This window comes from Bubalus kerabau, chromosome 10 (genome assembly GCF_029407905.1).
Source record: "Bubalus kerabau isolate K-KA32 ecotype Philippines breed swamp buffalo chromosome 10, PCC_UOA_SB_1v2, whole genome shotgun sequence".
NCBI classification, from domain to species: Eukaryota; Metazoa; Chordata; class Mammalia; order Artiodactyla; family Bovidae; genus Bubalus; species Bubalus kerabau.
In genome coordinates this window covers 24491066-24516115 of record NC_073633.1, presented here as the reverse complement: position 1 = coordinate 24516115, position 25050 = coordinate 24491066, and the positions used below count along the sequence as shown (strand labels likewise).

The 25050-nt window shown below is 40.3% G+C and overlaps 1 protein-coding gene across 9 annotated transcripts in view; it reads right to left on the bottom strand.

Annotated features, from left to right (window-relative positions):
* Positions 1 to 25050, bottom strand: part of REC114 (REC114 meiotic recombination protein) — a 115653-nt gene that overhangs the window by 32116 nt on the left and 58487 nt on the right. For 2 of the 9 annotated variants that reach the window (XM_055536946.1, XM_055536947.1), the window contains exon 3: positions 1389 to 1513. The exons of the other annotated variants lie outside the window; for them this stretch is intronic. In XM_055536946.1, the coding sequence (XP_055392921.1) occupies positions 1389 to 1484 (96 nt within the window). In that variant the 5' untranslated portion in view covers positions 1485 to 1513. The remainder of the gene's footprint in view (positions 1 to 1388; positions 1514 to 25050) is intronic. 9 annotated transcript variants of the gene reach the window in all.

Below are 25050 nucleotides of genomic sequence, written 5' to 3'. Positions count from 1 at the left end.
GAGAACAGACTGTCTAGCGCAGGGAGCTCTACCTAATCTTCTGTGGGGGCCTGGATGGGAAGGAAGTCCAGCCGGGAGCAGATATATGTATACCTACGGTTGGTTCATTCTGCTGTACAGTAGAAACTAACACACACTGTAAAGCAACTATACTCCAAAAAAATTAATTAAAAAAATAAAAACTTCTGACAACTCAATAGGTAAAAGGTAAAATTGATAAAAAGATAACAAATGAAGTGTTACCTTTTGATCATCCCAATACAAAAGAGGAGGTATTAATGGCTAATAAACACCTTAAAATATACTCAACATTCATTATCAGAGAAATGTCAATTAAAATCACAATGAGATACCATTACAAACCCAACAGGTAAGCTAAAATTAAAAAGATTAACAATACCAAGTGTTGCCTAGGATAAGAAGCAGCTGGAATACTCATGCATTGCTGGTCAGTTCATACTGGTCCACAACTACTTTGGAAAACAATTTGGCAGTTCCTTATAAAGTATAAAACATACTTACCATACTATCCAGCAATTTCACTCTTAGGAATTTTCCGAGGGAAAAAGAAAATACATATCTACACAAAACCTTATATACTAAAAAAAAAAGGAAACTTGTACAGTAATGTTCATGATAGCTTTATTCATAAAAGCCTCAATTAGAAACAACTCAAATGTCCAGGAACATTTAATTGGATAATCTGTAGAATATTCATAAGATGGAATAAAACTATGCAATAAGAGAGAATGAGCTACAATAACATGGGTGAATCTCAAAAACATACTAAGTAAAAAAAGCCAGACGCGTAAGAGTTCATATTATACGATTCTGATTATGTGAAACTCTAGAAAATACAAATTTAATCTGTATTTTCTACAGAAAGCAGATAGGTCAGTAATTACCTAGGATTAGATGTAGGGGATATTTACAGAAAAGTTTTCTCCTTTTAAGGGTCATAAAAATGTTCTACATACTGACTGTAGAGGTAGAAGTTATCCAAAGGCCTTTTACTGTATATAAGGGGAGGGGAGTCTATGCTGCTAACATCTTCCCAGGATCCTGGGCTGACTTCTGAAGGATAAATCTAAATTACTGGATTAAGAAGAGGTAGTACAACACGAGCAAAGATAGAGGCAAGAAATAACTTAGGATTCAGCAAGTACAAACTGCTCCATATATGGCTGAAGGGACGTGTGCATAGATAGCAACTCTAGGAGAGGAGGCTGGGAAGACAGGTAGAGGCTTTAAAAGGGGCCTTTTCTGTTAGGTCAAAACGTTTATATCTACCAAAATGTCCACATAATTCTTCTAGTTTCTGTCCATGTGGTGAAATACACTGATATTTTAAAATATTAAGCTATCCTTGCATTCTTGAAAAAACCTACCTTTGCCTGGTGCACTGGGATGACCCTGGAGGATGCGATGGGGAGGTGGGCAGGGGTTCTGGATGGGGAACACATGTGCGCCTGTGGCTGATTCATGTCGATGTTTGGCAAAAACCACTACAATACTGTAAAGTAATTAGCCTCCAATTAAAATAAATTAATTTTAAAAAGAGAAAAAACCTACTTTGTTGTAACATATTATCCTTTTTATGTATTCAATTTGCTAATGTTATATTAAAGACTTTTACATTCACAAAAAGGTCAGTAAGAGAGATTCTCCTATAATATATTTATGTAAATTACTCTTTTGATATCTTTCTTATAAGAAAAATTAGGAACTTCCTCCTTCTTCTGTTGTCTGCAAGAGTTTGTACGAGACTAGTATTGGTTCTTCCTTAAATGTCTGAAAGAATTCGCCAGACAAATTATAGGCCTTGAGGTTTTCTTCATGGGAAGGTCTTAAATAATGGAATTTGTTTTCTTAATAAATATTGTATTACTTAAATTTTCTATTCTTTTTTTCTGTTTTGGTAAGTTGTATTTTTCAAGAAATTTATACATTTCATCCAAACAACCAAACTGCATGATATAAAGATGTTAAAAGTATCTTTTAATTTCTTTAATGTTTAATGCTCTTCAAGTGGTATCCCTCTTTTCATTCTTAATATTACATTTTCTCTAGTTTTTAAAAAATCAGTCTTTGTTACGGCTCATCAATTTTGTTAATCTTTTCAAAGCACTTATTTTTGGCTTTGTTGGTTATTTTTCTATATTTGCTTTCTGATTCATTGATTTCTTTTCTGTTTCTTCCCTTCTGTTTTTTTTTTACACTTGATGTGCTATTTTTCCATCAATTTAAGCTCTAAGTTTAAATCACTGATTTTTAGTCTTTCATCTTTTCTTATCATGGAGATTAGATCTGATAAACAAAGTGCCTGAAGAACTATGGACAGAGGTTCGTGACATTGTACAGGAAGCAGTGATCAAGACGATCCCCAAGAAAAAGAAATGCAAAAAGGCAAAATAGTTGTCTGAGGAGGCCTCACAAATAGCTGAGAAAAGAAGAAAAGTGAAAGGCAAAGGAGAAAAGGAAAGATATACTCATTTGAATGCAGAGTTCCAAAGAATAGCAAGGAGAGATAAGAAAGTGATCCTCAGTGATCCTCAGTGATCCTCAGTGATCAATGCAAACAAATAGAGGAAACCAATAGAATGGCAAAGACTAGAGATCTCCTCAAGAAAATCAGAGATACCAAGGGAACATTTCATGCAAAGATGGGCATAATAAATGACAGAAATGGTATGGAACTAACAGAAGCAGAAGATATGAAGAAGAGGTGGAATGCAAATCAAAACCACAATGAGGTACCATTTCACGCCAGTCAGAATGGCTGCAATCCAAAAGTCTACAAGCAATAAATGCTGGAGAGGGTGTGGAGAAAAGGGAACCCTCTTACACTGTTGGTGGGAATGCAAAATAGTACAGCCACTATGGAGAACAGTGTGGAGATTCCTTAAAAAACTGGAAATAGAACTGCCTTATGATCCAGCAATCTCACTGCTGGGCATACACACCAAGGAAACCAGAAGGGAAAGAGACACGTGTACCCCAATGTTCATCGCAGCACTGTTTATAATAGCCAGGACATGGAAGCAACCTAGATGTCCATCAGCAGATGAATGAATAAGAAAGCTGTGGTACATATACACAATGGAGTATTACTCAGCCATTAAAAAGAATACATTTGAATCAGTTCTAATGAGGTGGATGAAACTGGAGCCTATTATACAGAGTGAAGTAAGCCAAGAAAAACACCAATACAGTATACTAACGCATATATATGGAATTTAGAAAGATGGTAACAATAACCCTGTATACGAGACAGCAAAAGAGACACTGATGTATAGAACAGTCTTATGGACTCTGTGGGAGAGGGGGAGGGTGGGAAGATCTGGGAGAATGACATTGAAACATGTATAATATCATGTATGAAATGAGTCACCAGTCCAGGTTCGATGCACGATACTGGATGCTTGGGGCTGGTGCACTGGGACGACCCAGAGGGATGATATGGGGAGGGAGGAGGGAGGAGGGTTCAGGATGGGGAACACAGGTATACCTGTGGCAGATTCATTTCAATATTTGGCAAAACCAATACAATATTGTAAAGTTTAAAAATAAAATAAAATTAAAAAAAAAAAAGAAGAGGTGGCAAGAATACACAGAAGAACTATACAAAAAAGATCTTCATGACCCAGATAACCATGATGGTGTGATCACTTACCTAGAGCCAGACATCCTGGAATGCGAAGTCAAGGGGGCCTTAGGAAACATCACTATGAACAAAGCTAGTGGAGGTGACGGAATTCCAGTTGAGCTATTTCAAATCCGCAAAGATGATGCTGTGAAAGTGCTGCACTCAATATGCCAGCAAATTTGGAAAACTCAGCAATGGCCACAGGACTGGAAAAGGTCAGTTTTCATTCCAATCCCAGAGAAAGGCAATGCCAAAGAAGGTTCAAACTACCACATAATTGCACTCATCTCATACGCTAGTAATAATGCTCAAAATTCTTCAGGCCAGGCTTCAGCAATATGTGAACCGTGAACTTGCAGATGTTCAAGCTGGATTTAGAAAAGGCAGAGGAACCAGAGATCAAATTGCCAACATCTGTTGGATCACTGAAAAAGCAAGAGAGTTCCAGAAAAATATCTATTTCTGCTTTCTTGACTATGTCAAAGCCTTTGACTGTGTGGATCACAACAAACTGGAAAATTCTTGAGAGAGGAATTTTTGAGATAGGAAAATTCTTGAGATAGAACTACCTGATCTGCCTCCTAAGAAATTTGTATGCAGGTCAAGAAGCAATAGTTAGAACCGGACATGGAACAAATGGACTGGTTCCAAATTGGGAAAGGAGCACATCAAGGCTGTATATTGTCACCCTGCCTATTTAACTTATATGCAGAATACATCATGCAAAATGCTGGGCTGGATGAAGCACAAGCTGGAATCAAGATTTCTGGGAGAAATATCAACAACCTCAGATATGCAGCAGAGAAGGTGATGGCACCCCACTCCAGTCCTCTTGCCTGGAAAATCCCATGGAAGGAAGAGCCTGGAGGGCTGCAGTCCATGGGGGTCGCGAAGAGTCGGACACGACTGAGCGACTTCACTTTCACTTTTCACTTTCATGCATTGGAGAAGGAAATGGCAACCCACTCCAGTGTTCTTGCCTGGAGAATCCCAGGGACAGGGGAGCCTGGTGGGCTGCCGTCTATGGGGTCGCACAGAGTTGAACATGACTGAAGCGACAGCAGCAGCAGCAGGTATGCAGATGACATCACCCTTATGGCAGAAAGCAAAGAAGAACTGAAGAACCTCTTGATGACAGTGAAAGAGGAGAGTGAAAACGCTGGCGTAAAGCTCAATTCAAAAAACAAAAATCATGGCATCTGGTTCCATCACTTCATAGCAAATAGATGACAAACAATGGAAACAGTGACAGACTTTGTTTTCTTGGGCTCCAAAATGACTGCAGATAGTGACTGCAGCCATGAAATTAAAAGATGCTTGCTCCTTGGAAGAAAAGCTATGACCAACCTAGACAGCATAATAAAAAATCAAAGACATTATCTTGCCAACAAAGGTTCATACAGTCAAAGCTATGGTTTTTCCAGTAGTCATGTATGGATGTGAGAGTTGGGCTACATAGAAAGTTGAGCGCCGAAGAATTGATGCTTTTGAACTGTGGTGTTGGAGAAGACTCTTGAGAGTCCTTTGGACAGAAAGGAGATCAAACCAGTCAATCCTAAGGGAAATCATTCCTGAATATTCATTGGAAGGACTGATGCTTGAAGCTGCAGCTCCCATACTTTGGTCACCTGATGTGAAGAACTGATGCTGGGAAAGATTTAAGGCAGTAGGAGAAAGGGATGGCAGAGGATAAGATGGTTGGATGGCATCACTGAATCGATGGACATGAGTCTGAGCAAGCTCCAGGTGTTGGTGATGGACAGGGAAGCCTGGCGTGCTGCAGTCCATGGGGTCACAGAGTTGCACAGGACTGAGCAACTGAACTAACTGACTAATCATGGAGAGTGGGGCCATAAAGAAGGCTGAGTGCTGAAGAACTGATGCTTTCAAATTGTAGTGCTGGAGAAGACTCTTGTGAGTCCCTTGGACAGCAAGGAGATCAAACCAGTCAATCCTAAAGGAAATCAATCCTGAATATTTGAAAAGCTGACTCACTGGAAAAGACCCTGAGGCTGGGAAAGATTGAAAGCAGGAGGAGAAGGGGATGACAGAGGGTGAGATGGTTGGATGGCATCATCAAGTCAATGGACATGAGTTTGAGCAAGCTCCAGGAGATAGTGAAGGTCAGGGAAGCATGGTGTGCTGCATTCTATGGCGTCACAGAATTGGACATAACTGAGCGACTGAACAGAAATATAGTTTTATAATGACTACAAAATGTCCTCTAAGCACTCCTTAGACTAACAAATACTGGACTTCGGCACTTACATTACACATACTTTAAAATGTGCACTCAATCATTTTGGGTACAGTGTTGTATGTATGTTGATTAGGCAAGACTGTTCATTGTTTTATACTCTAGTGCTTACTGACCTTTGTCTGCTCTACTATTTGCTATTAAGAGAAGTATATTAAAATTTCCCACCAAGACTGGATTTGTCTACTTTTTCTTAAGTATTTTTTTTGTATGTTAAGAAATTTTTAAAGTTTATCCCAGTCATTTACCTCTGCTAAGAAGACTTTCTTTATGCCTCGGCCCATCCCCAAAGAAATACGGACCCTCTGGGTCCCTGTACCTGGAGCACACTGCTGCTGCGGCATGCACCGCTGCCCCACGCGGCTCTCAGCACGGCCCACGCGCACACCTGTACCTCTTAGCCCAAGAGTGACATTCAAATGCTTGACGAGGGTCAAAAGGTACACATTTCCAGCTATTTAACAAGTCATGAAGATGTAATATATACCACGGTAACCATAGTTAACAATACTGTATAGTATGTTTGAAAGTGGCTAAGATAGTAGATCTTGAAAGTTCGCATCAGAAGAAAAATAATTTAACTATGTAAGATGCTTAACCAGATTTTTGTGGTGATCATTTCTCAGTGTATACAAACATCAAATCAGTACATCATATACCTGAAACTAATAAAATGTTAATGCTATTTATGCCTCAATAAAAGTAAAATTTTAAAAAGCGTGATATTCAGTAGGCATTTATTGCTGAATGAATAAAAATGTCCAATGACATAAAAGAAGCCATGGATTGATTTCTTATAAACAAATATAATGATGAATGACAAACTCCCAGGAACTAGATTTGAAGTACTCTTTTAAAAAAGGTACTTACAGATAACACATAACACAACTGAACTATGTAAGCCTAGGAAAATGAGGGTAAGCGGGTTATACAAATCTATCAAAGCCATTGCAAAGTAAAACGGCCATTTGGTTCGAGGTATATCCAGCACAAAATGGAACGAGGTGGTAGTGGAGGCGTGCTATGTGCAGCTTCTGATAAATTGATCCCCTAACATGTCCATGGCTTTGGCTATGTGCACCAATCCTTACTGCAAAATGTCCTTAAGATTTCTTAAGGAAATCTATGTAATTTGCTGAAATATTTGATATGTCTTTAAATTTTTTTAAATTGTGATAAAAAATACATAAAACCATCACAATCATTTTTAAGTGTGTGGTCAAGTGGTACCAAGCACATTCACACTGTTGTACAATGTATCCCCAGAACCTTCTCATCTTACAAAACTGAAATTCTGCACCTTCAAACAATAGATCCTCCTTTCCCCCTCCCCTGGAAGACCACCATTTCCCTTTCTGTCTCCATAAATTTGACTACCCTGAGGACCTCACAGACAGAAGTGGAGTCATATAGTGTTTCTCTTATTGGGACAGGCATGTTTCACTTAGCATAATGTTTGAGGTTCATTCCTGTTGTAGCATGTGCCAGACTTCCCTTCCTTTCTAAGGATGAATATTATTCCATTGTCAGGTACACCACATTTTCGTTTATCCATTCATTTGTTGACGGATACATGGGTTGCTTCCACCTTCTGCCTACCTACTGTGAATAATGCTGATAAAACAGGGGCGCACAAATATCTCTGAGATCCCCTGCTTTCAATTCTTTCCGATATGTACCCAGAAGTGGAACTGCTGGGTCACAGGTTGCTGCTGTTGCTGCTGTTCAGTCGCTCAATCCTGTCCGACTCTTGGCAACACCATGGGCTGCAGCACGCCAGGCTTCCCTGTCCTTCACCATCTCCCAGAGCTTGCTCAAACTCAACTCCATCAAGTCAGTAATATCATCCAACCACCTCATCCTCTGTCATCTCCTTCTCCTCAATCTTTCCCAGCATTAGGATCTTTTCTAATGAGTCAGCTCTTCAAATTAGGTGGCCAAAGTATTAGAGGTTCAGCTTCAGCATCAGTCCTTCCAATGAATATTCAGGACTGATTTCCTTTAGGATTGACTGGTTTGATCTCCTTGCAGTCCAAGGGGACTCTCAAGAGTCTTCTCCAAAACCATAGTGCAAAGGCATGAATTCTTTGGCGTTCAACCTTCTTTATGGTCCAACTCTCACATTCAGACACGACTACTGGAAAAACCATAGCTTTGAGTATACATACAGACCTTTGTCGGCAAAGTAGTGTCTCTGCTTTTTAATATGCTGTCTATGTTTGTCATAGCTTTTCTTCAAGGAGCAAGCGTCTTTTAATTTCATGGTTGCAGTCACCATTTTACAACCCTACTAACAGTGCACCACGGTCCCAATTTCTCCAAATCCTCATAAACATTATTTTCTGTTTGTTGTTTTATAGTGGTCATCCTGACTTATGTGAGGTGATTGTCCTCATGGTTTTGATCTGCATTTCTCTAATGACTGGTGATATTAAGCATCTACTCAAATATTTGCCGAAGATTAGTTATTATTCAGCTTCCCAAATGGGCAGCAGTACATGGAGCAAAAATAATTACCTTTCTCTAGCCATAAGGATCAGACCCAGGGGCCCTTTCTATAAGTTATAGTAACAGAGAGATCTAGTCATCCTTTATGCTGAAAAGTTGCCTACAAAATACACTGCAGAAGCGGTCATTCCAATATATTGAGCCAAAGGCTTATTTTACAGTTGAAGTAGATGTCTGTTGTTTCCACCTGCCCAGCATACCTTCTTCCTCCTTCAGGGAACAGATCTTGACCTTCCTTTGGGAAATCACCTTATTTATAACCCATGTGATTCAGACAAGACTGACTTTCTTATCTGGCCCAGATCCAGGGGTGAGAGGCGACTCAGGCCTCACCTGTCAGCATATCTAATTGCTTCTGACCCAGGTGATTAGTTTATGGATAAGCCTGTGATATAAATGATAAAAATCCAAGTAAACCCTGAGGTTGTTGCCAAAACTGGGAAGGAGGGATACTCTTTCCATTAGAATTGTAAGGATTTAAAAAAGGCCTTACGTTGCCAGGGACCACCAGGAGAAATCCTTCCTTAGAGGAAAGCAGAGCTGAGAGATAAAGAGAGACACAGAGACACACAGCTGCACAGCTAATGATACTGTTGGAGCCCCTAGATTCAAGGTCCCAGGGGCCACTCCTATCCTTGGACATGAGAGTTCCACAGGGCAATAAGTCATTTTGTTTAAAGGAGATTGCGTTGGGTTTCTGTTATTTGCAACCCAAAGAATTTAATTAATACATGGATTAAAGCAAACATAATTTTCTTTTTAAGAGTTCAATTATCTATCCAGATTTCCCTGTCCAATGTCACATCATTTTCAAAACTCCACATCTTCTTGTTTAACAACACACTAATTAACTCATTTTTAAAAATCTTACTCCTATTCAATGTCTTGGCAGTATTCACCATAGCTGACCCCCTCTTCCTTTTTTGAAACAACTGCCTTGGCTTCTATGACCCCACACTCTCCCAGCTTTCCTCCTATCCCTGACAGCTCCTTCTCTGCCACCTCCTTTGCTATCTTAATCTCCTCAACCTCCTCTCTCCATTGTTCATCTTTTTTTATCCCCTCCCCAGGATATTCTCACCACATCCACAGCCTCAATTACTATTTAAAAGTCTGTGATTCCCAAATCTTATCTCTAGTGCAGACCTCTCTCTGACCTTCAAAGAACCCCTTTAACTGTTAAACAGCAAAGAGAATGTTTATGGAACTGACACCTCCGCCTGAGTGTCTAAAGACACCTCAAATCCCGACTGTCCAGACCAGAGCTGTAGTAATCGCAAACACTCGCTGCCAGGCTGGCTCTCTTCTGGAGCCCCCCAGCCAGAACGAAGGATGCCAGCTCCAGCTGAGCCAGAAACCTAGACGTTCCCCGTCACTCTCCTCTCTACCACTGCCATTTCCAACCTGCCACTAGTTACTGATTCTACTTTTAATATCTCCTCAATCAACCCACTGAATCAACTCCAATCATCTGAGTAAGGGCCACCATTTTCTTAATTTGTAACTAGCTTCCTAAAGTATCTTCTTGCCCATCCAGCCTTTTTGCTGCAAACTGTGAGATCATTTTCATTTAAAAAATCACACTGTCACTCCCCTGCTTAGAATCCTTCAAAAATGTCCTCCTGTAACAGAGCAGGATGAGCACAGCCCTTAGCAGGCAGCCATTGCTGTCCCTCATTACTCTGCACCTGTTGCTAGGGAACAAGGTTTGCTCAGCAATTGCTCGGTGCCTCGGTGGGCCCCACCCACAAGCAACCAGCCGTCAATGAGTGCCTGTTAGTGTCCTGCTCGGCTACTGGTCAGCGCCACAGTGGGCCCCACCAACAAGCAACCAACCATTAATGAGCGCCTGTTAGTGTCCTGCTCGGCTACTGGGGCCTCACAGTGCGTCGGGCACACAGGCCGAATTTGGTAACACTATCTCAGAATAACATTTCATGCAAAGATGGGCTCGATAAAGGACAGAAATGGTATGGACCTAACAGAAGCAGAAGATATTAAGAAGAGATGGCAAGAATACACAGAAGAACTGTACAAAAAAGATCTTCACAACCCAGATAATCACAATGGTGTGATCACTGACCTAGAGCCAGACATCCTGGAATGTGAAGTCAAGTGGGCCTTAGAAAACATCACTACGAACAAAGCTAGTGGAGATGATGGAATTCCAGTTGAGCTATTCCAAATCCTGAAAGATGATGCTGTGAAAGTGCTGCACTCAATATGCCAGCAAATTTGCAAAACTCAGCAGTGGCCACAGGACTGGAAAAGGTCAGTTTTCATTCCAATCCCTAAGAAAGGCAATGCCAAAGAATGCTCAAACTACCGCACAATTGCACTCATCTCACACGCTAGTAAAGTAATGCTCAAAATTCTCCAAGCCAGGCTTCAGCAATATGTGAACCAGGAACTTCCTAATCTTCAAGCTGGTTTTAGAAAAGGCAGAGGAACCAGAGATCAAATTGCCAACATCCGCTGGATCATAGAAAAAGAAGAGAGTTCCAGAAAAACATCTATTTCTGCTTTATTGACTATGCCAAAGCCTTTGACTGTGTGGATCACAATAAACGATGGAAAATTCTTCAAGAGACAGGAATACCAGACCACTTGATCTGCCTCTTGAGAAATTTGTATGCAGGTCAGGAAGCAACAGTTAGAACTGGACATGGAACAACAGACTGGTTCCAAATAGGAAAAGGAGTTTGTCAAGGCTGTATATTGTCACCCTGTTTATTTAACTTATATGCAGAGTACATGATGAGAAATGCTGGACTGGAAGAAGCACAAGCTGGAATCAAGATTGCCGGGAGAAATATCAATAACCTCAGATATGCAGATGACACCACCCTTATGGCAGAAAGTGAAGAGGAACTCAAAAGCCTCTTGATGAAGGTGAGAGAGGAGAGTGAAAAAGTTGGCTTAAAGCTCAACATTCAGAAAACGAAGATCATGGCATCCGGTCCCATCACTTCATGGCAAATAGATGGGGAAACAGTGGAAACAGTGTCAGACTTTATTTTTTGGGGCTCCAAAATCATTACAGATGGTGATTGCAGCCATGAAATTAAAAGATGCTTACTCCTTGGAAGGAAAGTTATGACCAACCTAGATAGCATACTGAAAAGCAGAGACATTACTTTGCCAACAAAGGTTCGTCTAGTCAAGGCTATGGTTTTTCCTGTGGTCATGTATGGATGTGAGAGTTGGACTGTGAAGAAGGCTGAGCGCCGAAGAATTGATGCTTTTGAACTGTGGTGTTGGAGAAGACTCTTGAGGGTCCCTTGGACTGCAAGGAGATCCAACCAGTCCATTCTAAAGGAGATCAGCCCTGGGATTTCTTTGGAAGGAATGATGCTAAAGCTGAAACTCCAGTACTTTGGCCACCTCATGCGAAGAGTTGACTCACTGGAAAAGACTCTGATGCTGGGAGGGATTGGGGGCAGGAGGAGAAGGGGACGACAGAGGATGAGATGGCTGGATGGCATCATTGACTCGATGGACGTGAGTCTGAATGAACTCCGGGAGTTGGTGATGGACAGGGAGGCCTGGCGTGCTGCGATTCATGGGGTCGCAAAGAGTCCGACACGACTGAGCGACTGATCTGATCTGATCTCAGAATAAAACCCAGCTCTTTTCTATGGTGTGCAAAGGAATAAGTGGGAAGGGTGAAGTATATAAACACCTACATATCTAATTTATAAACAGAAGACTTTTGAAGATCATAAACTGCCAAGAAATCTTACGGACTATTAAGGACCTGAAATCTCTTAAGACAAAGGTCTAAAGACATAGAAGACACCTCTGCTCTGGTCAAGTTCTCTCAACCCCCACCCCTAAAAAACTGTTGGGAGCAGTGGAATCTATAGGTGTGGTCTCAGAAAACTATAGCACCTTGGGGGCTTATACAAATCCTTCACAACATCTCTTTGAGTAAGCTTCGGCCCAGAATGCTGTCTCATTTCCACTGCATGGGGTACTTTGTTCATCAATACATTCTCCAAAGTTTTGTTGGTCTACCTTAATTTACTTTTTCTTAGGACTCAGCCTGGCAGCAACCTTGTCTCCCTGGGAAGTGTTTCTGTATCTCTATTTTAACATAAAAAATACACGTATGCATATGTATACACACTGCTACTGCTAAGTTGCTTCAGTCGTGTCCGACTCTGTGTGACCCCATAGACGGCAGCCCACCAGGCTCCCCTGTCCCTGGGATTCTCCAGGCAAGAACACTGGAGTGGGTTGCCATTTCCTTCTCCAATGCACGAAAGTGAAAAGTCAAAGTGAAGTCGCTCAGTCGTGTCCAACTCTTAGCAACCCCATGCACTGCGGCCCACCAGAGTCATCCATCCATGGGATTTTCCAGGCAAGAGTACTGGAGTGGGGTGCCATTGCCTTCTCCGCGTATATACACAGATACAGTAATATATAATGGAAAAAAGTCAAAATGTTAGAAAGCATTTCAAGTAAAGAGTAGATCCTCTTTGAAATGCAGATGGCCAACTGGCACATGAGAAGAGGCTCAGCATTACTAATCATCAGGGAAACATAAAACCACCACGAGGTATCACCTCACACCTGTCAGAATAGGTATCATCAAAAAGAACATACATAACAGATGCTGGTGAGATGTGGAGAAAAAGGAACCCTCATACACTTGACGGGAATGTAAATTGGTGCAGCAACTGTAAAAAACAGTATGGAGATTTCTCGAAATACTAAAAGAATTACCATAAGACCCAGCAATTCTACTCCTGGGTGCACATCTCAGAAAAACCCAACAACACTAATTCAAAAAGATACATGCTCCCCAATGTTCACAGCAGCATTATTTACAATCACTAAGATATGGAAGCAATCTAAGTATCCATCAAAAGACGCATGGATAAAGAGAATGTGGTGTATATATACAACATATATATACTACTACAATATCTACTGCTGCTGCTGCTGAGTCGCTTCAGTCGTGTCCGACTCTGTGTGACTCCATAGATGGCGGCCCACCAGGCTCCGCCGTCCCTGGGATTCTGCAGGCAAGAATACTGGAGTGGGTTGCCACTTCCTTCTCCAATGCATGCATGCATGCTAAGTCGCTTCAATCATGTCCAACTCTGTGCGACACTATGGACAGCAGCCCAACAGGCTCCTCCATCCACAGGATTCTCCAAGCAAGAAAACTGGAGTGGGTTGCCATTTCCTTCTCCAACAATATATACTACTCAGCCATAAAAAAGAATGAAATTCTGCCATCTGCAGCAACAAGGAAAGGATGGACTTGGACGCTATTATGCTAAGTGAAATAAAGTCAGAGAAAGACAAATACTGCATGATATCACTTACATGTGTGATCTAAAAAGTACAAGAAACTAGTGAACATAACAACAAATAGGCAGACTCTAAGATACGGAGAACAAACTAAGGGTTACCAGTAGGGAGGGGAGGAGGGGTTACACGTGGCTTAGGGCAGGGAGTTACAAACTATCAAGTATAAGGTAAGCTACAAAGATATGCTGTACAACACAGAACAGAGCCAATATTTTATAATAACTATAAATGGAGTATAACCTTTAAAAATTATGAACCACTATATTGTATACCTATATCATAATATAGTAACTCTAAAGGAAAAGGAAAGTGAAGTCACTCAGTTGTGTCTGACTCTTTGCGACCCCATGGACTGTAGTCTACTAGGCTCCTCCATCTATGGGATTTTCCAGGCTTGAGTACTGGAGTGGGGTGCCATTTCCTTCTCCAGGGGATCCTCCCAACCCAGGGATCGAACCCGGGTGTCCCACATTGCAGGCAGACACTTTACCCTCTAAGCCACCAGGGAAGCCCCTAAATTATAGTAACTATACTTCAATTAAAAGTAATAAATTTAATGAAATTAAAAACTCAGCTCCTCAGTTAAACTAACCACATTCCAAAAGCTGATTCCAAAGGCACATGTGGCTATTACCATACTGGACAGTAAGAATTTTCATCATCAGAAGTATTTCTATTGGACTGTGCTTATCTATGGTAATACTCATTTAAAACCAATTTTTTTAAATGGTAAATTAAAAATTAGTAAGTCCTCTTCTTTTCTCTGTCCTCAGCCACCCACTTCCCCTCCCTGAGCAACCACTGAAACCAAGTTTTTATAAAGCCTCTAGATAAATAAGCAGATACACATACATGATATATTTTATCTAAAGTGTACACATAGTCTCCATTTCTGTGGATAATCTTTTTATATCCTTTGCCCATTTCAAACAGGATTATAATTTATTATTAACTGAACTGTTCACATTCTTTATATAATCCAAGAAATGAACACTTGGTCTTAACTTGAAAATTTTTTATTTTTAGTTTGTCATTTTTCTTCTTCTTCTTTTTTTTTTTTTTTTACAAAAAAAACTTTATGGCCATTTTATCCATGCAGAAAATTTTTATTTTTTTAATACAGCAAAACTTTATCAATTTTTTATAGATTCTGGGTTTCTATATCTGATTTAGAGTGGCCTTCCTTACACCACTTTAAATTTTTTTTGATTTGCTTATGCTTTGCTTATGCTTTGATTTGATTATGCTTTATCCCCTTCATGGATCACTGCCTCATTGTGGCGAAGGGGCTCGTGTAACTCAGTGAAGCTATGGCCGTATAGGGCCACCCCAAGATGGACAGGTCACAGTAGAGAGGTCTGACGAAGTGTGATCCACTAGAGAAGTGAATGGCAAACCACCCCAGTATACTTGCTGTGAGAACAAGGAGATCTAACCAGTCAGTCTTAAAGGAAATCAACCCTGAATACTCATTGGAAGGACTGAGGCTGAAGCTGAAGCTCCAATATTTTGGTCACCTGATGTGAAGAGCCGACTCACTGGAAAAGACCCTGATACTGAGAAAGATTGAGGGCAAGAGGAGAAGAAGGTGTCAGAGAATGAGAGGACTGGATGCCATCACCAATGCAAGGACATGAACTTGGGCAAACTCTGGCAGATGGTGAGGGACAGGAAGGCCTGGGGTGCTGCAGTCCATGAGGTCGCATAGAGCCGGACACGGCTAGGAGACTGAGCAACGACAATGGATTTCACTGGACATGCCAAAGTTTTCCACATTTATACAGTCAGTGTCTCTTGATCTTTTCCTTGGTAATTCAGAAAATCCTTTCTAAGTTTCTAACTTCAGAAATTTATATAAGTACCTTCTCTTAGACCTGTATCACTTTTGATCTCCTAAGGGGCACCTAAGTTTGACACAGTCATCGGCTTCTCAGGCATGTAAGTAAGATAGGATTTACAAAACCCCTTTATTTATTCCCTGGGTCAGGAAGATCCCCTGGAGAAGGAAATGGCAACCCACTCCAGCACTCTTGCCTGGAAAACCCCATGGACAGAGGAGCCTGGTAGGCTACGGTCCATGGGGTTGCAAAGAGTTCAGACATAACTCAGCGACTTCACTTTCTTTCACTTTCATTCATTTACATTTATACCCTCAAAGATTTACTGCTGCAGCAATGATTCTACAAATGAATGGATTTAGTTTTGATAAAGAAATAAATATGGCTGAATTAAACTATAACCAAGTATATCCACATTATTCACTGCTGATACTAATTTCTGATCTAGTTCCTGAAGTATTAAATACAGCACTTCCATTGAAATCATTCCTAGTGGCACTTCAGCCATGTTGTATCCGCACCACAGGCATCTTTCTAAACTTTTAACTTTTAGATTTCACAAGTAGTAGTAATTATAACAGTGCAGTGAGCCGCCTGAGCTAGGTGTGCCACCTCTTGCTATTTCAGTGCAGCTTAGATAATACTAAGTGACATTAAAAACAGAAACAAGACAATGTGGCAAAGCTTTTTCAAAAAGAGAAGGGTCACAATTCAGAGTCCTATTTCTCAGTTCTCTATCTTCCATTATTAGAAAATGTGTGTGACAAAAGACCAAATGCAAAGAGGAAAGCTTTCAGCTTCTAAGAAATAACAAAGCTTTCCTTAACTTTAATTTATGGGCCTACTATAAGTTTTCTGCATAAAAAGACTAAATCAATACAAAAACATTTATTTATGAAAAGAAAAAAAACAGCAGTTGGGCATTAATTCTTTTCAGTTTGGAAAGGATGTTCTCTATACAAACCACATTTCTCAGGCATGCCCTCCTCAAATGCTCCATCAGTAGGAATAAAAATAAAAAGAAAGCCTTTTCAAATTAAGGAGTACAATGTTAAAGAGCTACAATAAGCAAGATATAATCAGAATTTTTCTATGAACTATAACCAGGTTAAAACAGAGAACCAGAGAACCAGAGAACCAGAGCTGAACACTGGGTAAGAAATGGCTCTATTTAGGACAAAGGGCATTGGTTAAAAAATAATAATTGTAAAAGAATCCCAACCAGCTTGCACCAGAGAGATGGTCAGATAATGTATATACACAGCCACAGGAAGAAAAAAACTATTTTCAAAAGAATCTTGGTGGATCTAGCAAATTTGAGATAAACAGGTTAAGTATACATAGTAGGTCCTGACCAATAACACATACATATTTAACTGGTAAACGAACTGACCAAATGCCAAATCAAATAATAGAGAAATTTAAAACTTTGCTACATGAAGAACACCACAAACGGTGAATGTAGGATCATTCACTCAGGGGCTCCTACTACACTGTAGGAACAGTGCAAGGTAAGTGCAATTAAAAGATAAGTATGACAATGAGAACTCACATCCTAGTGAGCGAGGGAACACGAAGCAGAGAAGGGGGCAAAGAGTCATCCTAGAAAATGAGGAGAGCAGACACAAATGCACAGAGGAGTTAGGGACGTGGCACGACCAAGGAACACAGTATGACTTAGTTTGGCTACAGAAAAGAATGAAATTTTGTTGTAGAAATTTAGACAGCCCAAGGTCCAGGGTTTCTTAGTCCAAATTAAAATAGAATACAATAAAAGGTTTATATTCTCTAACAAAATCCATAAGTTTTTTTTATGCACCATATATGTATAATTAATGCTTAAATAAATAACAAAAAGCAATGTAAACAGATCATTCCAGGGCAGCCCAGTGTGTAAAATAAGCAGTAATCTGCTCCTCTCCCTGCCTTCCTCCAAAAATATATTTCTGAGGAAGAATTTTAAATGATCAATTTCCAAACTTTGAGGGGAAACAAAGCTAAAGAGCATAAATCTCAAGCTATCTAAAGACACTCAAGGGGAGGGGAAACAACTGCTAGTTGTGAGCGGGAAGGTAAGGCAGGATTCTTCCTGCCAAGCAGGACCACAGCCCGGGAAGGTAACCAACGTCAGCAGGCAGCCCAGGGATGGACGGTAAGAAAAGGACAGTATAAGGACAACTGGTTATCCATATAGGGAAAAAAAAAAAAAAAAAACCAACTCTGTGTTCCTACAACACACTATACACAAAGAGAAATTCCAGAAAGACTGAAAAACAAATGGATATGAAAATATTTCTGCAGAAGCATTTCTGAAGCAAGATATAATAGCACTAAACACAAATACATTGATAAATCCACCTATGTAAAAACTAGAAACTTACGTGCAGGTCCAGCCACTATGAACTAGTCAGAATACAGCAGTGGCACCCTTCTCTTGGGGACGGCCTTCACTGCCTCCTGTGCAATGTCACAAACCTCCATCCATACTTCTTCAGGCACTCTGTAATCAGATCTAATCCCTTGAATGTATTTGTCACTTTCATTGTATAATGTAAGGGATTTGATTTAGGTCATACGTCAATGGTCTAGTGGTTTTCCTATTTTCTTCAATTTAAGTCCGAATTTGGCAATAAGGAGTTCATGATCTGAGCCATAGCCAGCTCCTGGTCTTGTCTTTGCTGATTGTATAGAGCTTCTCCATCTTCGGCTACAAAGAAAAACATCTACTTCTGTTTTATTGACCACGCCAAAGCCTTTGACTGTGTGGATCACAACAAACTGTGGATCACAACAAACTGTGGAAAATTCTTAAAGAGATGGGAATACCAGACCACCTGACCTGCCTTCTGAGAAGTCTGTATGCAGGTCAAGAAGCAACAGTTAGAGCCGGACATGGAACAATGGACTGGTTCCAAATCGGGAAAGGAGTACATCAAGGCTGTATATTGTCACCCTGCTTATTTAACTTATATGCAGAGTACATCGTGCAAAATGCTGGGCTGGATGAAGCACAAGCTGGAATCAAGACTGCGGGGAGAAATACCAACAACCTCAGATATGCAGATGACACCACCCTTACAGCAGAAAGTGAAGAAGAACTGAAGAGCCTCTTGATGAAACTGAAAGAGGAGAGTGAAAAAGTTGGCTTAAAATCCAACATTCAAAAAACCAAGATCATGGCATCCGGTCCCATCACTTCATGGCAAATAGATGAGCAAACAATGGAAACAGTGACAGACTTTATTTTCTTGGGCTCCAAAATGACTGCAGATGGTGACTGCAGCCATGAAATTAAGACACCTGCTCCTTGGAAGAAAAGCTATGACCAACCTAGACAATGTATTGAAAAGCAGAGACATTACCTTGCCGACAAAGGTCATCTAGTCAAAGCTATGGTTTTTCCAGTAGTCATGCATGGATGTGAGAGTTGGACTATAAAAAAGCTGAGTGCCGAAGAATTGATGCTTTTGAACTATGGTTTTAGAGAAGACTATTGAAGAGTCCTGTGGACTGCAAGATCAAACCGGTCAATCTTAAAGGAAATCAGTCCTGAATATTCATTGTAAGGACTGAGGCTGAAGCTGAAACTCCCATACTTTGGCCACCTGATGTGAAGAAATGACTCCTTAGAAAAGACCCTGATGCTGGGAAAGATTGAAGGCAGGAGAAGAAGGGGATGACAGAAGATGAGATGGTTGGATGGTATCACTGACTCGATGGATGGATATGAGTTTGGAGCAAGCTCTGGGAATTGGTGATGGACAGGGAAGCCTGGTGTGCTGCAGTCCAAAGGGTTGCAAACAGTTGGACATGACTGAGCAACTGAACTGAACTGAATGACACACTGGGAAAAGCAATCTGCAACCCACATACGAGTCCACGTCGAAGGACTAATATCCAGAATACATACAGGTCTAACATTGATGAGTAAAAAATAAACAAGCTAATGCGAAAATGGGCACAGTACAAAAAAAAGGCAATTCACAGATGAGGAATCCTGAGTTGCTAATCTAAAAAATGCTAAAGCTCACTCTAACTAGGAAAATAAATATTTTAAACATGAGATCCCATTCCACATCTATCAGATAAGCAACACTAAAAATTTTTATTACAGGGTATTTCAAGCACATATAAAAGTAGAGAGAACAGTAAAACAAACAATTCATGCACTCATCCTTCAATCCAACAACAACTCACTCAGAGCCAATTTTATTTAATCTATAGTTCAACTGCCAAATCTGAAGTGCATTCCAGGCATTATAGCACTTTATTCTATAAATGTTTTTGTTATACTGTTAAAAGATGGGAGAAAATTAAGTCATAACTATTAAGTTGTAATTCACACACAGCAAAATCTACATTTTAAAATTTACAGTACTATGAGCTTGACAAACAACCACGGCAAAACGTCAGGTAGAGGGAACGGCACAGGAGGCCCTCTCCTTCGCTGGCTGCTTTTACTTGCCAAATGCGCTCAAGATTCACCTTCGCTGCTGTGTGCATCAGCACACAGAGGACTGTGTGTGGAGAGGGCTACCTGGATGTACCAGTGTTGTTTATGCATTCAGTCACTGAGAGACTTTGTGTTCTTTCCAGCTTAGGGTGATAAAGCAAGCTGCTGTAAGCATTTGTGCACCAATTTTCATGTGAAAATAGGTTTCCATTTCACTTGAGTAAATATCTAAGGGCCTTCAGTTAGGTCATACAGTAAGCATATATTTAACTTTATAAGAAACTGCCAAACTCTTTGCCTAAGCCCTTGCATGATTTTGAATTCCCAACAGCAAAGTGTGAGAACTCCATCTACTCTGTATCCTTACATATAGTTCCTATTGTAGTTTTTGTTTGATCTTGGCCATTCTAACAGATATATAATGGTATGTCACTTGTGTTTAAATTTGCATTTCTCTAGTCAATGTAATCGATTTCAGTAAGAATTGATGCAAATGTAGAAAAACATTAGACTGGCTGAAGCTGGGTGCAAGGTGCTTTATTTTTTCCCTACATTTTTCTATTTGAACTATTTTCATAATAAATCTTCTGTAATTCCTTGTAAATGAAAAAAGCAAAATTACTTAACTTCACTACCAACATATGCCTTGAAGGGATCGTCCTTTTTCAAATAATATTCTGCAAATGGTTTTGGGAGGGAGGGAATGGTAATCTAAAGAACTGGCCAGAATTTCACAAAATCAACACAAAATTAACACAAAATTTTCAGTATTTTTAATTCTCGGACAGATTTTCAGTACTAAAACTTTAAGTGGAATCTAACGTTAATTAGTGGGATAAAATGTTACTGTGGAAATTTAGTCTTCAGCTGCTATTTTCATTTTTTCCATAATATTTGTTTCTTAATAATGACATGGAGTCCACAAAGTATATAGAATGTTACAGTCTGTATGGGCTTCCCAGGTGGCTCAGTGAGTAAAGAACCCACCTGCAATGTAGGAGACACAGGAGATATGGGTTCAATCCCTGGGTAGGGGAGATCCCCTGGAGGAGGGCATGCAACCCACTTCAGTATCCTGACCTGGAGAATCCCATGGACAGAGGAGCCCACAGGGTGGCAAAGAGTCGGACACGACTCAAGAGACTAAGCACACAAGCATGCAGCCAGCATAAATCAAAATTACCTTCTCTCCTTCCTAACATAACTCTTAGTGCAATTCTTTTCACAGCAGAACTCGCTTAGATCCTGAGCGTATTTACAGAATATGATCTTAACAAAACTCATTTCACAAGAAAATAAACTCTATTCCTGAACTGTATATATTTAAGTATTTACTGCTCCAATGATTACGCTGCATCTTTGCATCTGCTCTCCATTAAATGAAACATTTATTTTGAAAAATAAACCATGAAATCAGCTTTCTTAAAAGTCAATCAATGCTTTCCTTCCTCAATAAGACTGGAAAGGCCCATAGGATAAACTTTCATCATTTATTTTGGACCTTCCTATAAATTTTTATGCAGAGACATTACTTTGCAAACAAAGGTCCGTCTAGTCAAGGCTATGGTTTTTCCAGTGGTCATGTATGGATGCAAGAGTTGCACTGTGAAGAAAGCTGAGCGCCAAAGAATTGATGCTTTTGAACTGTGGTGTTGGAGAAGACTCTTGAGAGTCCCTTGGACTGCAAGGAGGTCCAACCAGTCCATTCTAAAGGAGATCAGTCCTGGGTGTTCTTTGGAAGGAATGATGCTAAAGCTGAAACTCCAGTACTTTGGCCACCTCATGCGAAGAGCTGACTCATTGGAAAAGACTCTGATGCTAGGAGGGATTGGGGGCAGGAGGAAAAGGGGACGACAGAAGATGAGATGGCTGGATGGCATCACTGACTTGATGGACATGAGTTTGAGTGAACTCTGGGAGATGGTGATGGACGGGGATGCCTGGCGTGCTGAGATTCATGGGGTCACAAAGAGTCGGACACGACTGAGCGACTGATCTGATCTGATAAATTTTTATGCTTTTTACATTTTCAGCCAAAATATGGAAACACAAGGGGTTTCTGCGATGCAGGAGATGCAAGTTCGATCCCTGGGTTGGGAAGATCCCTTGGAGAAGGGAATGGCAACCCATTCCAGAATTCTTGCCTGGAGAATCCCATGGACAGAGAAACCTGGTGGGCTACAGTCCATGGGGTTGCAAAGAGACGAAGACAATTTAGGGACTGATTATGGCATGGCACAATTATATCAACTTAGAAGGCTTCTAAGAGCAGAATGGCCTTGGTACCAAGAAGAACACAGGACAGGAGCAGCTCATGTTGCCTAGGGAGGTCATGGAGACTTCAATAAAGACTGATTGGAAAAAAAAGTTGAAGGATTTTCTGTTAATCATCTGCAGTTGGGTGATGGATGCATGGGTGTTCATTACACTGTCCTCTTTACTTTCGTGTATGTTTAACAATATCTAGAATAAAAAGTTTCGGAGAAGGCAATGGCACCCCACTCCAGTACTCTTGCCTGGAAAATCCAATGGACGGAGGAACCTGGTGGGCTGCAGTCCATGGGGTCGCTAGGAGTCAGACACGACTGAGCGACTTCACTTTCACTTTTCACTTTCATGCATTGGAGAAGGAAATGGCAACCCACTCCAGTGTTCTTGCCTGGAGAATCCCAGGGACGGGGGAGCCTGGTGGGCTGCCGTCTATGGGGTCACACAGAGTCGGACACGACTGAAGCGACTTAGCAGCAGCAGCAGAATAAAAAGTTTAACTTATATCTTGAAGCATGAATAAGAGCTAATCAGTGAGACAATTAAACAAGAGCATGTCAGGCAGAGAAATTTAAAAGGCAAAAGACAAGTAAAACTACAGTTTCCGGGGAATCAAAAGTCATTTGAGGAAGTGCAAGAGTTAAAGACAGAAAACTCAGGCAGAGTCCAGATCATTAAAGTCCTTGCATTCTACCCAAGAAGGTTTTATCCTAAGGCAACTGCAAGCCACTGAAGCAACCATAAGGAAGAGAATGATCTGATCAGACTTGGGTTTTAGAATGATTACTCAGATAACAGTACAGACACTAAATAAGAGATGAAAAGTGATCAGTGGAAGGCTACTGAAATAACCCTGGCAGAAGATAAGCAGGGCCTAAAATCTATAATTATTTCAAAATAAACTTTTAATTAAAAAAGAAGAGCAATAATGAAGGCCTAAACTTGAGAGAGTGGTAATACAGATGAAGGGAACACAAGTGTTAAAGATATTTTGTTTTTATAATTTATTAAAAATTATCTGGTGATTCTTTGTCAATCAAGCCAAATGATTCAGCATGAAGGGCTGAATTTGACAGCAACAAACTGAATTTCTGTGTGAATATTTAACATTTCTATTTAAAAATTTTCCACATGGCCTTGCAGCAATTAAAAAATATTTTTCCACAGTACTCCTCCTCCTAAGGGGTTTCAGTTCCACTAAATGAAAGGAATCGGAGTACACCGACTTAGCGGTGTTAGCACCTTAGCAGGTGTTCCATGGGACAGCCTCACGTCCTCACTGTGTAGACCAGGTTAGAACGGCACTGCAACGGGGAGAGCTCAGCTGAGCGCCACCATGCAAACACGTAAACAGCCGAAAACCAATTTTCAAAAACATAAAGATGAAACTCCAAGCTAAAGCCAAAAGCTAAGCTAAACCACAAAGTTTGAAGTCCACAGCATTTATTGTTGATTTTGAGGTCTCTGTGGACTTTATAAAACATCCATCCTACAAATAACTGGCACAAAACAGCAACCTTCGATAGCCTCTGTACTCCTTTCTAGCTCTCATAAACATACACATACAACAAGGTGGCAAGTCTAGTCTCCTGCACAAGAACACAGAAGATGGCAACTGAAATAGCCAACACCCATTAATATAATCATTTCCTGTGATCTCTTCATTTCATTCTGGGTCCATGCCTTTATTTGGCCATATTTGTTAACATGAAATAGAAAAAAAAAACACTCCATGGTGTGAAATCTTCTGTTTCCTCAGTTACAAATGTTGAACAAAATGGAAACTCATTTATCCTTCCTTGACTATTTGCAGTCCAAATACTGCTATTTCTACCCTCTGTTCCCAGCACTAGTAACTGCTGAAGTCAGGAAATCTCATTAGAATTTGCCACCTCACCATGCTCAGGCAAGTCGACCTACTTAGCAGTTTTGTCTACTATTTTTTGCCCGATTGTTTTGACAGGAGGAAATAAAACCTTCATCCCCAAAGACAAAAAATAAATAAAATAAAATCTTAAACCACAAATTTAGCATTCAGTAGATCCTCCAAACACCTAGAGCAAACAGGATGGAGGAATAAATGATCCCGGGCATTGGACATATATATATAGATTCAGAAACTAAATAAGAGAAAGTCACATCAAGGACTTCTGCACACAGTATTGTCATTACTATCTAAAAAGACTCGCACAACAAATTGGGGAAAAAAAGCCAAAAGCAGTAGCATGCACAACACCTTACGGCCCTGTGTTCTTCGTGCATCCATTAATAAAGTGCTTCAGAGACAAATAACATTTCCAAACCAAGCAACAGTTTGAGGTACAGGAAAAACCAAGTTAATGTTGTTTTTATAGCCATGTTTAAGCTGGTGATATATTTTGTTATATGAAACAAGGGAGTTTTCAAAACTAATAGTCAAAGAAATACACTTATTATTGTGTAATATTCTAGGGAATTGAGAAGGTATTTACTGTATGGCAGAATGTGAGAATACATGCTGCTCTGTATTTCTATGATTTATTTTTGGCTTTCTTCTGGTCACCTTCATTCTTGGTCCTCCCTGTAGAAATCAGTGAACAGTCTAAAAGAATTAACTCTCAAGTCTGCCCCTGAAAACAGCCTTTGATCTCTAAATAACCATAGGCACTTAAAATAATTGACACTATTACCATTTGTATCACATTTTATAGTTTGGAAAACTATTTTGTATACAGCAGAGCAGATAGTATTTCCATTTTATGACTGAAGGCAATGAAGG